The sequence below is a fragment of the Pleurodeles waltl genome, chromosome 5 (assembly GCF_031143425.1).
Source record: "Pleurodeles waltl isolate 20211129_DDA chromosome 5, aPleWal1.hap1.20221129, whole genome shotgun sequence".
Classification (NCBI taxonomy): Eukaryota; Metazoa; Chordata; class Amphibia; order Caudata; family Salamandridae; genus Pleurodeles; species Pleurodeles waltl.
The window spans coordinates 804,979,180-804,991,358 of NC_090444.1; the positions used below are offsets into that span (position 1 = coordinate 804,979,180).

Below are 12,179 nucleotides of genomic sequence, written 5' to 3' on the forward strand. Positions count from 1 at the left end.
CTTTAGTGCAGTGAAAATGGCTGTGAAATAGTGTGTGCACTATTTCACGCAGGCTGCAGTGGCAGTCCTGTGAAAGGGTTTGTCTGAGCTCCTTATGGGTGACAGGAGAAATGCTGCAGCCCATAAGGATCTCCTGGAACCCTAATGCCCTGGGTACCTAGGTACCACATACTAGGGACTTATAAGGGGGTCCAGTGGGCCAACTGGAATTGGTAAATGAAGTCACTAGCCTATAGTGTCTAATTTAGAAGCAGGGAGAGCATAAACACTGAGGTTCTGGTCAGCAGAGCCTCAGTGACACAGTTAAGCACTATTGACAACACACACATTAAGCCACATACTATGAGCACTGGGGTCCTGACTAGCAGGACCCCAGTGAGACAGGTAAAACACACTGACATACAGGGTTTTAACTATGAGCACAAGGGTCCTGGCTAGCAGGATCCCAGTGACACCGTAAAAAGACACTGACACACACAAACAGGCCAAAAGTGGGGGTGACCATGCTAGAAAGAGGCTACTTTCTCACACAGTTGATGTATTTTCTTTGCTGAATCTAAAGGTATGCCATTTCTCTTGTGCAGTTATTCTTGCTATTGATTTGTGCTATAACCTTAGTATGTGTAGTGGTCCAAGCCTTGATTAAATTGCAATTCTTCAGAAGATTTGGGCAGCCAGTATTGCTTCTGTATGCTTACCATTTGATTTTGAGACTAAGTTGTGACATTAGCATTGTTAATATAAGGAAATAAACATTTTAACTTTTACATAAGGTGTGGTTATTCGTGGCCAAGAGGTCAAAGTGTGTGGAAATTACTGACTCCTAAGACTATTGATGCTATTTATTGTTATGGATTTGTATTGGTATTGAGCCTTATAGTGAGAACTACTCTAAGTGCAGTCAAAAGGTCCATGGAACCTCTAAGCATCCCCTTATAAATTAATGATAAATAACCAAATAAGGTTGGACGAGCTAACAGCTTCTGTAAGGAGGAGTTGCCATTGCATTCCTGGCACAGAATATGCTGCCTATGAGGCCAGGGGTAGCAAACGGCTCGCCAGGGCTCGCAACAGCGACCCCTTAATGACATTCATTGGCAGGTAATATCCATTTTTCTGTGGTAGGTTGTCGCACTTAGCTATTTGATGGTGTTGACACAATTTCATAATATTTTTGTAAATATTAATGGCTCAAATAAACATGCAAGTGCTGTAGTCGAGCTTTAACACTCAGCCGGTTCAACTGTACAACACAGTGGAATCAGCGCCGAACGAAGTTGCAGGCCACAAACCTCATAAGTCTGAGTCATACAATAGCTTTAAGTAGGGAGACGGTGTTTATGCGCGCGCGTGTGTGGCTCCACCTCTTGCGGTGGATTTCAGCACGATCTTAGCAAAGGGAGGCGCTGGCTGATGCTAATGAGCCAAGTTGCCAGGCGAGACAGGAACTCTCCCTTCAGCGCGTAGTTGCAGAAATTATGCTCGTCGCACCATGAACTGGTTGTCTAACTCTTCGGAAGTTGTTCTCACGGCCTACCACCCGAGCAGCACTCACGGCAAGAAGGGGCACGATGGCAAAAGAGAACAACAAGCGTCCCCGGGAAGGTAAGGAGAAAACGATGCAGGTCAGGGCCAGCTCCGAGCAGTCCACTGCGAGCCGTGGCCACCTGTCGTAGCTGAAGCTCTCGCGTCAGCCCCGCGGGAGGGGTAATGTTGTTGTTGTGGAGGAGGGCGGGTCACAGGTTCAAAGTCTAATGCAGTTACGTTATTGAAAGTGGGGGCTTTCCGCGTCAGTTCTATTGAATTGGACCATAATTTTTGCGAAGAGTAATTGAGTAAATAATATTTAATATCCTTGCAATCTGTTGTCCTTTCTTTGTGTGCGCCTGCGTAAGTAATATTCATAATTAATGTCAACGCTATCTGTGGGTGCGTTCGGTTTTCCTTCAACTCCTCATTTAATTTTTGATGTTCAGACCATGCCATACGGAATGCACATACAACACCAGGAAAGCAGCCAATCAGCTAATGAAGACCGAATGCATTTGCTGATTGAAAGTGCACGGATGCATTGCCAAAATGGCTTTTATCTCGGATGCGCCAACTCTTTTATGGAGATGGACACATGATATTCACTTAACATCATTTATTGTTTTTAATATTGCGAGTAAGCGCATGATAATGCCTAGTTAGTTAAAAAAAAGTGCATCTTACCTGGAGTGACTTTTAGTTTCATTATGTGGCTGCGTGTTATTGACCTTTGAACATCATGTGTAATATTTTCACTGTGTGTCTACAAGCCTCCTTTTGAAGTATGTCCAATAGTCCGTTTCGTAGCGGGCAAGGATGAGGTTTATGGTACCAGAGATCTTAAGTTTTTTGCCTATCTCATTCTGTCCTGGTTTTGCCTCTGCATTCTGGGAAATGTGGTCTCGCTTATTCTGTTAAAAAATCAAGACTACAAGTCCTGAATCCACAAATTACTTTATGTCCCGTGCCTTTTAAAAAACGGAGTCGTAATTTATGTAGTATAATCTGGATGTTTACGTAAAGAGGCTCTAATGCTCGCGCTATATTAAAAACTGCCAAATATGTAAAGCAAAATTTTGAAGAGGACGAGCAATTGATTTTAAAGTCCCACAAATAGCAAAACAGTGGAAATGAGGTGTACTGATGCTTCTCTACACACCTGTGCCATATGGCCAAGGTGTCTCATAGAATCTATATTTTGCAGTTGCTCCGATAAGAGTCTGTCCGAATATTCCAAATGTAAACCAGGAATGTACACTGAGCCATGTTCTGCAGATTTGGTTGAAATCCTAATCTTTATGAGGTATATAAAGTAAACACTAATTGCAATAACACAGTGTGCACTTTGTGCATGGAAAACTGGTTCAGATTATAGGAAGTTGGCAATATGTTGGGAATACACTCACTGCATGTTTACCCTCGTTAAACGTGTCATTGGTGCTAAGGTTTACATTAAGCATACAGCACATTTCTATGTTTGAATTGTGTTTACGTCTGATATTTCTGTCCTATATGTGACACTTTCTTGAAGCTGCAGTGCTGAACAAGAAAGGGGTGTGCTACAGAAATATTCAGCCTGTTTTGTTCTGTGCATTCATGGGCATGTAGTTCTGAACTTATGATGGAAGTAATAGATCTGCAAGTACGTGCAAATACGCAAAATATGCATGTGGGTGAAGTACTGTTGCATAACAAGGGACTACCTTAGCCTGACAAGGGTCATCATGACATTTCCAAAGTTTTCACACCTTGGAGGTGGATCTGCTTTCCTTTTATAGTTTAGACATTAGGCATACGTAACAGTCATAAATCTGAAAAAAGTCAAAGTACATCCTGATATATATTCACAACAAATGAAATACAGTGACCTTCAAATTATGCCTGGTGAGGTATCAATAGCAAAGCTAGACCTTTTTTAGCCATGTCTGCAAACAGTTTTAGTTCATTTTCGTCATGATCTATAAAATGTGTAATTCAGTTGTATATGTTTGCTGATACTTTCGGCGTTGTGTGAGGTTCTGCCTGTTTGATATGTAACAGAACGCCGTAGGGCAGTCTTAAATGCAGCAATAGATTTCAATCACAAGTACCAGCAGTCCTGTAATGTACTCAATAGCTGAATATTACAAGCATTTGCAATGCAACGGGTCTCGCGTTTGCTCATGTTAGAGCTGAACGCGTTGTAAACCCCTAACCCGACTTTTCATCTATCAGCAAAAGTGCTTTTATGTAAGTAAAAAAGTGAAATGTGTAAGTGCTCGACTTCTGCCAAGCGACATCGCACTAGCAAAATAGAGAAAAAGTAGTCTGCGATCCGACCGAAAACAGCGACCCTCGCAAGTTTTCTGTACTTGGTCACTGCGCTCGAGGAGGGCTAACCACCGGAAAAGGCATGACGTGTGCAAGCCTTCCACTAATGAAAGCAAGCAGATTTTACTAGGCAAACCCACGAACCAATCAAACACACTAACATGAAGTTGACAGGGCTCCGACCGCTTTTCTAATATCTAAAGCGTCTCGCTGCGATACGCATGCGCGAGCACATGCAACGCAGGCTCGACCCTTAAAAAACGATTGCACCGTGATCTGTTTGCTTCATAACAAGGTTGTGCCCTTGGCTGTTTTTTTTTATCTTCGACTTGGAACTATACACCAGGCTCCCCCATATCCAGTAGGCCGCACATATGGTGGGTCGTGCTGGGGGAATGGGGTGGCAAAGGCGCAATCCTCGCTCGCAGCCTCGCCTAAGACCCTGCTGCTCCAATCACCCACAGAGGTTTTTTTGTCCCCAGGACCTCCACAAAGCAATAGAGTTATATGCTGCCTGTGTTTCTTGGGTGATTTGTATCTGTCTTTGGTGACTAATTCTGCTAACCGATTTTGTTCTCTGGCAGGTCAACAGTTCTTATCGTATTTTATTAGAAGTGAAGTATGGCGGGGTGAGATTGATTGGTGAAGCAATTTGGCATACCCTTATTTACTTAAGCATGACAGTGATGTCACAGGGCATTCCCATGGGTGCTTCCAGGGAATTGCATAAAACATCCAGTGGCGCAGGGGTTGTGAGCAGTTGCTGGCATCTGGTCCTTATGGCCAACCACCCACGCATGAGCAGTGATGTGAAGATAGCATGGGCCCCTGGAAGGAGGACTGAAGGGTGTCCGAGGTAGGTATACTGGTGGGTAGGCAGGCCCCCCCCACCAAGTGTGCCCCGAGAGTGGATGTGGGGTTCTCCCTTATGGAGCGACCCACCCCAGGTTGCATAGAAGAAGCAGGGACGGCTCCTCTGCATTGGCCGGAGGAGCGTCACCCCCGTGGCTAACAGCCAGCAGCTGCAAAATAAAATTATATTTCATTATCATTTTGTTTTACAGCTGCTGGCTCAGCCAGTAGCATGTGCAGGGAGTAGCAGGGCTGGGCCACGGGAAGGATGAGAGGGGAGGAGAAGTGGAGTCTGTGCACTAAGTGAGCATGCATTTTTGGACGGCCATTTCAGGCTGGACAGACACACATGCACGCTTAGGTTTCTCCAACCCAGCTGTCTTACACAGCCAGGTTGCAGTGCGCTGTCTTAGTGGCAGACCAAGCCGCGCAGACCAATCCTGGTGCTACTCTCATGCAAAGTTTAACATGAGAGCAGCACCAGGATTGCTGGAGAGCCTGTGCTGGTGTCCCAGGGAACGCTGGGACACCAGAAGAGAAGAGGAGCGAGGCAGCGGCTTCGGGAATAGGTAGATGGAGTTTATTTTCTCCCTTTTTTTGTTTTTTAAATTATGTATTTCCCCCACTTTCTCCCACCCCCATGAGATTTGCAGTGGTGGCTACTGGACAGAAAGGGTGGATTTGGGATCAGGAGACACTAATGGGACCACATGTTTAGATAGTGTTAGGTAACCAGATTTATTAGCGTCGCTGTTAAGGCTAGACATCAACACATCTAAATACTAAGAGTTACTCAGGGGTGTGGAATTTAATAAAATATATACTTGTCCATGGGACAGGTTGCTTCTTAAATCTACTTGTCCTGTAAAAAAAGAAATCTATGTGTGCCTTTTGTGCCATGTAGTTCGGTGACAAATTATGGCAGCAATCTCATTATGTAAGAGCTCTGATGTAGCCTCTCTGATTATGCTAGGGCTACTACTATAGCAGGGTTTGAATACTTGTAATTTCAATCCCTACTACAGCAATTTCCTTATTTTGCCACCTTTTTGCATATCTACATACTTGGGCTGGAGGAAGCAGTAAGCAATAGTTCCAGGGCTGGAATGCCTTTGAATTCTCAAACCTACTGACTCGCATGTTTAAGGATTTTCACCAGCTCTTCTCTAATCTTTTCCCATACTGAGAAAGGTTGGTAATTTACTCCTGACAATGGCAGAAGAAGAAGTTCTTTCAGGGTTGGTAAAAAGTCTCTGGAGGGAGAGTGAACTTGTAAATGCTCAATAGATTTTCACATAAGCAAATCTACACATGCATATTTGCTCGTGCTAAAATACAGTTCACAAATATTTTCTAGGCGTACTATTTCCTGGTCTACTTCTGTAAGTTCTTGTGAATTCTCGAAAGCCACTAATTCAAGGACATGTACCATGGATGCACTTTGAGAGTTTCTTCAAGAATTAGGTCCCTAATTAAGTCTGGCTTTAACTAAGACATTTGGTTTTTATTAAACTTCTATTTCTCTCTCTATCTATCTATGGATTAGCTTTACTGTGAGTGATCTCATTCTGCTCTTCCACAAGGAGCATATTGGCATGCAAAGTAGTTTTGTTCAGTGCCAGGAACTACTGTGGCAATCAGTGGCGTAACAAAACTGCCGGCCACCCCCTGCAAAGAATATGGAGGGCCCTCTCACCCCTCCAGGCTCATTCAGGGCAGGTGCTAAGGGGGCTGCCTGGAGGCTTCCCCGCACCGCATGGGGTGTGGGGCCTTTGTTATGCCACTGGGGACAGTGTCTGCTTTTTGAGACAAAAACACTTTTTTTTTTTGCTTTTTCCCAGTGTTCGTTAAAACGGTGAGAGCCTGGCAACTACCACAACAATAAAGTGTTACAAAAGCCATGTCCAAACAAGACACGCTTTGATGAAATCAAAAGATTCACACCAAATGTCGGATCGGTTGGCTTTGCCAGTGCTTGTTTTTTGTGTGCTTCCCACAATCAGGTTGAAAATGGTTACACTGATTTTCCATTAGGAACCTATTTGGAAATACTAGTGTGCATCAACACATTTTAATAAATGACGCCTTAAAGAAATTGCAACTAAAATTTCATAGTAGTGAAATGTTTTTTTCCCTACTTGCTTTTTTCAATTTTCAATTTTATTTTGAAAGCAAAGACTCATCTCTCTTGCTTACAAACTTCTGCAATGTTTGGCATCTAGTCGGAGAGCATTACACTTCACTTTATATTGTTAAACCTCACATTGTTAAACTTTTCAAGCAAGTATGTACTAGGACAAAATAAACATGAAAACTTGTTTCACTTGACCCCAGACAATGTGTCCAGGGCGTCGGCTGTAGGAATATTGTGTAAAATATTGGAATGATGTGTGATTGGAATGATGTGTGATTTTACCAGAAATATTTTTTGTTTGTAAAAAGAAAATACGGCTGGGGTTTCACAACCCTCCCCCACCCCCCCACAACCAAAGGATGTGTGTATTTTTGCCTGTTGGATACTGGAGGCTGTTTGGGACGAATGAGTACGGGAATTGGGGAGGGAGGCCACAGCGGTACAGGGCCATATGTGGTAGTGCTATTCCGCTGTGAACCGAGATGTAGCATTTTTTCACAGCAATTTTGCTAACACTTTACACTGTTCATGCACTTTCGTGGAATCAACATTATTTTATGAGGTTTGTGACTTGATATACATGTTTCTAATGGATTGAGATCAGTTTTATTTTAGACCCATGCATTGCATATGAGGTAACAATTTGCAGTAATTGTGATAGCACTTCACACACTCTGTGCACTTTCGGGAAATTAACATGTTATTTTAGAAACATGCATGTTTTAAATAGATTGAGATCAGTTTTAATTTAGACCCATGCATTGCATATGAGGTAACAATTTGCAGTAATTGTGATAGCACTTCACACACTCTGTGCACTTTCGGGAAATTAACATGTTATTTTAGAAACATGCATGTTTTAAATAGATTGAGATCAGTTTTAATTTAGATATCTAAGCTGCATGTGTTTTTGTGTATTTCAAACTATATTCAATGAATTATGTGGAAGTGTTTCAATGCTACGTCATGATTTCAATTTTTGTGCATTTTACATTTGAACTGCATGCATTTTGTGGAAGTGGCATAACACATGTCGACATGCCTGTTGGACCTAGCCCTTTTTTTTTTTTTTTTTTTTTACATGGTCATTCCCCAAACTTTTTGCCTAATTTTTCTGACCCTTTTTGGCTGACGTTATGACTCTGGGAACTTTATCACTGCTGATCAGTGCTAAAGTGCATGTGCTCTCCCTTGTAAACTTGGTATGATTGGCCTATACCTTATTGACACATTTAATTTATCTGTAAGTCCCTTGTACAGTGGTATCTCCATACCCAGGGCCTGTAAATTAAATGCTACTAGTAGGCCTGCAGCACTGCTTGCACCACCCACTGAAGTAGCCTTTCAAACTTGTCTCAGCCCTGATAGCGCAGGACCTGGCATTGAAATCTACTCGCCATGCCCAGAACTCCCCTTTTACTACATGTAAGTCACCCCTTAGGTAGGCCCTAGCTATCCCTGTGGGCAGGGTGCTATGTATGTAGAAGGCAGTACATGTGCCTAGTAGCATGGCCTGTCCTGGTAGTGACAAACAGCCTATTTGGTTTCTCACTGATGTGAGTGCTACCTTCTTATAGGAATGCATTGGAAATACCCTGCCTTATGTCCAGAGGGTATTGTCTGAATTATGAGGGGTATTGTAGGCATGTTTGGTATGGTTGTAATGGTAGTGAGAATGCTGCTTACTGGTGTAAGTAGATTATTTTTATTACTATTACAGAAATGCCACTTCTAGAAAGTGAGCATTTCTCTGTGCTATGACTCTGGTGTTTTGCAGCTTGACTCCAATCCAAGTCTGGGCAGAGTGACAGTTGGGCTCTGTGCATACTTCTCAGATAGTCTGCACACAGGGAGGGTGGTGGTGTCGCCACATTTGAATGCTCTTCCTGGGCTGAGAGAAGGGGGAGGCGGGGCACACATGCATATGTAAAGGCTGTGCCCTGGCTTCACACAAAAAAGTTGTTTACCCCCCAACTGATGTTTGGAGCCTGTGCTAGAGGAGAGAGGGGACACCCCCAGATCCAGTTGTAGCTGGTTGAAACCCCCTCGCCTCTTCACTGGAAGTGCTTTGCAAAACTGAGTATAATACAGGGGATTTTTCCCCACAATTTGAAGACATTTTGGAACTGACACAGACTTGTAACTGGACACAGAATGCTGCTGGAAGGACTCACCAGGAACCGACTTGGACTGCTGCTGCTCTGTTGATGTGTGACCTGCCTGGTCACTTGGAGGAACTGCCAATGTCTGCAACCCTTTGTGCTGGCCTGCTGCTGGGCCCTGCTTCCCTGTGCTCCTTCTGTTGTGTCCCCCCAGGGGCTGGGTGCTGTGGCCCCTGACTCTTGCCATCATCTGTTAAAGCGCTTCTGCTTTTACCCCCCAGTGCTTTGAGAGCACTCTCTGATTACCTCAAAGCACCTCGGAAAGTGTTTCCCCTTGGGTTTATCTTGCTCTCTGAAAGCGTGTTACCATGTTAAAAATTGCACCCTTGCGCTGTGTACGCGCTTTGCCACTTCCAAAGTTCACCGCCCGACCTGGTCTCTCCAAAAATCTGAGCACGTTGGAGACTGGCTACTGAGACGCTGCGAAGACCGGCGGTGTCCCACTTGCGGGCCTCATTCAGATCGGTGGTCCATGTCTCGGACGGCCATTTCTGCCGTGGGCCGCTTTTCTGGTCGCGACCTGTTTGTTTTCAGCCACAGCGTGACCTGAAACTTTCCCTTTGGGCTCTGTTTCACGCTGCGCCCACATTTTACCCCCCTAGTTTTACTTGCATGTTCTTTCTTTTTTTCTTCCTGCCCATATTTTCTCTTTCCCAGGAGTCTGTTTCCTTCCCCGCATGCCTGTTTTCCTACTTTTTATACTACGGCAATTTTTCCATTTACTTTAATGTGGCGTTTCCCAATCCAAGATGGTGTCTTCATTATATCCTGTTTGTCAGTACATAAGCACAATTTGTCTTCTGTTCCTTGTGTTGCAAACACTTCCGTTCCGATTTGTGCTCCTCGCTCCTGTATCCTGTGAGTTTGGACTTAACCTGCTCTTCCCTGTCTGCAGTTTTTGTTCCAGACTTTTTGTGCCTTACTTTTTCTTTTCTTTTATATCTTTTTCACGAGTTCCTTGATCTGAGGTTTTTCCCAAGTTTGGGATTTTTTCCTCTGGGACTCATTCTGGAGGTTACAGCCTGCTTGGTGTTTTATTATCAGCAGCACCGTGGCTACTGGAAGGGATTGCCTCTACCTTGGTCAAGCCAGAACAAGCAAGAAACCTGGTGGTGCCCAGAGACTGGCAGATTACAGCAGTAAGAAGCATTCAGGTCGTGACAGCTACATCTGGTGCCCCCAGGGCACGAAGGAGCAACAATGGGAGCTGCTATGCTCCTCGAAGTGACCCCGGGGCACAAGCAGGCACCCATTTTGGTGCCTGTTCACCTCTGCGGCCCGGGTGGACTTCTCTCCTCATTTATGGAGCCGGGCAGGGAAGGAAGCCTCATTGGAGGCTTCCTCCCCCACGGGCCCCTTGTGTGTTCTGCTGGAGGATGGGCGGGGAAAGGAAGCCTCATTGTAGCCCTCCCGCCCCACCAGGTCCCTCATTCTTTTTCAGGAGACTGTGGGGTGGAAGCCTCGCCGGAGGCCTCCCGCACTACAAGGCCCCATTGGTGGCCCTAATTGTTGTTGTTGGCTTTGCACCCTCCCCCACGGGATGGCCCGTGGTGGTCTTTTGGGGGGGGGTGGGGGGGGGAGGTCAAAGTTTGCAGGCCCCAAGAGCTGCCCGATATAAAAACCGGAGGGGGTTCATGCCTCCCCCTCCCTCTAACATCAGCACGAGGCCCCCGTTGTGCGCAAGGAGTGCCGAGGAGCCCCCTTGTTTTCCTTCGTGGCACTGGAAGCGCCTTCCCATTAAAATAGGTACTCTTTTGTGGAAACACAAGTTCCTGGTATGGACATCATGGAATGGTATGATAACCTGTTTTCTATACGAAGCTTCACACCCAATATGCTGTAAAAGGATACTAAAACCTTTTTGAAGAAATGGAATGCTGGCAGTTGACTCTACCCCACCCACTCAGTTATAATCCCTTGAAATATGGTTATTGGGAGTCAGATAAACTTCCTTTATCTAGAGGTGATGTAGCAAAGCCCTGCTCAGACATCGGAAATAGTATTCATATAAATGTTGGTATTGTGTAGTACATTAGAATATATTATATGATAATCCATATTCCCCTAATTAATATGAGATTATCATAATAAATATTAAATCAACCACATATTAAATAAGGGTGAAACCTAGATCAACCTCAAACACTCTTCTTTACAGATTCCTAACCTATTAGTAAAATCCACCACTCTAAGATATTTGGCTGTTTTACTGCTTGGTAGGTTAGTTTAGAATAGTTCATAAAATTTGCTGAGTCATGTAATGCCCCTGTCATCCCTGTATGCCAGTAGGCCTCAGATGAGAGACATAGTTTTCATCATATCTCCCCAGCAACTGGCCAGACTTCTAACCCTCCAAATGATTGCATCTTTTATACCTTTTCTATACACTAAGGTCTAAGGAGTAAGTGGGAGCATACTCGCACTTGGACACTGCATTTGTCAGGCAGGGCAGAAAGCAATGCTTCAGTTAGTCGATGGTGAAACGTTCAGAGGCTACTGTGCTACATCTTTTTAATCCACTCGCCCAGAAACTGCACAAGGTCCATTTGCAAGCAGATGTATATCTGCTGTGCAGCAGGGAAAGGAAAAATACTTCTCTGGCTGTTATAATATGAGCAGAAGAAAATGTGTTTGTGTTTAGTACATGCAAACTCTTTTAGACTGCACAGGATATAAAGCTAAAAATCTCACACTAAAAACAGTCTGCACCGCGTACTAGCACACATACATTCTTCCAGTGCACAAACTACTGTTAACATGCATCGACCTGTGCCTTATTTAACATGATCTATTATATAGGATAAATAGTGCACTACTAACACCCTGATGTAGTTTCACCTGCCACTGGATCTCGCCTTGCGCCCCAGCAGTGACTGCACTTCTCTCCTTAGAGTTCCCTTAAGCTGTAATTACTGAATAGAAAGGAGTAATTCTGTCATGTTTTGATATAATTGGAATGATAATGATAAATCCTCTTTACTGGTAAAGTTGGATTTAACATTACTATTTTAGAAATTACACTTTTAGAAAGTGGTCATTTCTCTGCTCTCATTGCTCTGTGTGCCTTGCAGCCTATCTCCAATAATCATCTGTTGTAGGTGACAGCTAACGTTAGTGCATTTCCTCTATATAGCCACACACAGGAAGGTTTGGTGTGTCTGATCACTCCTCTGCATCTTCATGGGTCTTCC

At 44.2% G+C, this 12,179-nt stretch overlaps 1 protein-coding gene across 1 annotated transcript in view; it reads left to right on the forward strand.

Annotated features, from left to right (window-relative positions):
- The first annotated feature begins 1,392 nt into the window (after window positions 1–1,392).
- The window catches only part of ARHGAP18 (Rho GTPase activating protein 18), a 544,764-nt gene continuing 533,977 nt past the window's right edge, over window positions 1,393–12,179 (forward strand). The window contains exon 1 of the mRNA XM_069234821.1: window positions 1,393–1,605. Coding sequence (XP_069090922.1) covers window positions 1,493–1,605 — 113 coding nt within the window. The 5' untranslated portion in view covers window positions 1,393–1,492. The remainder of the gene's footprint in view (window positions 1,606–12,179) is intronic.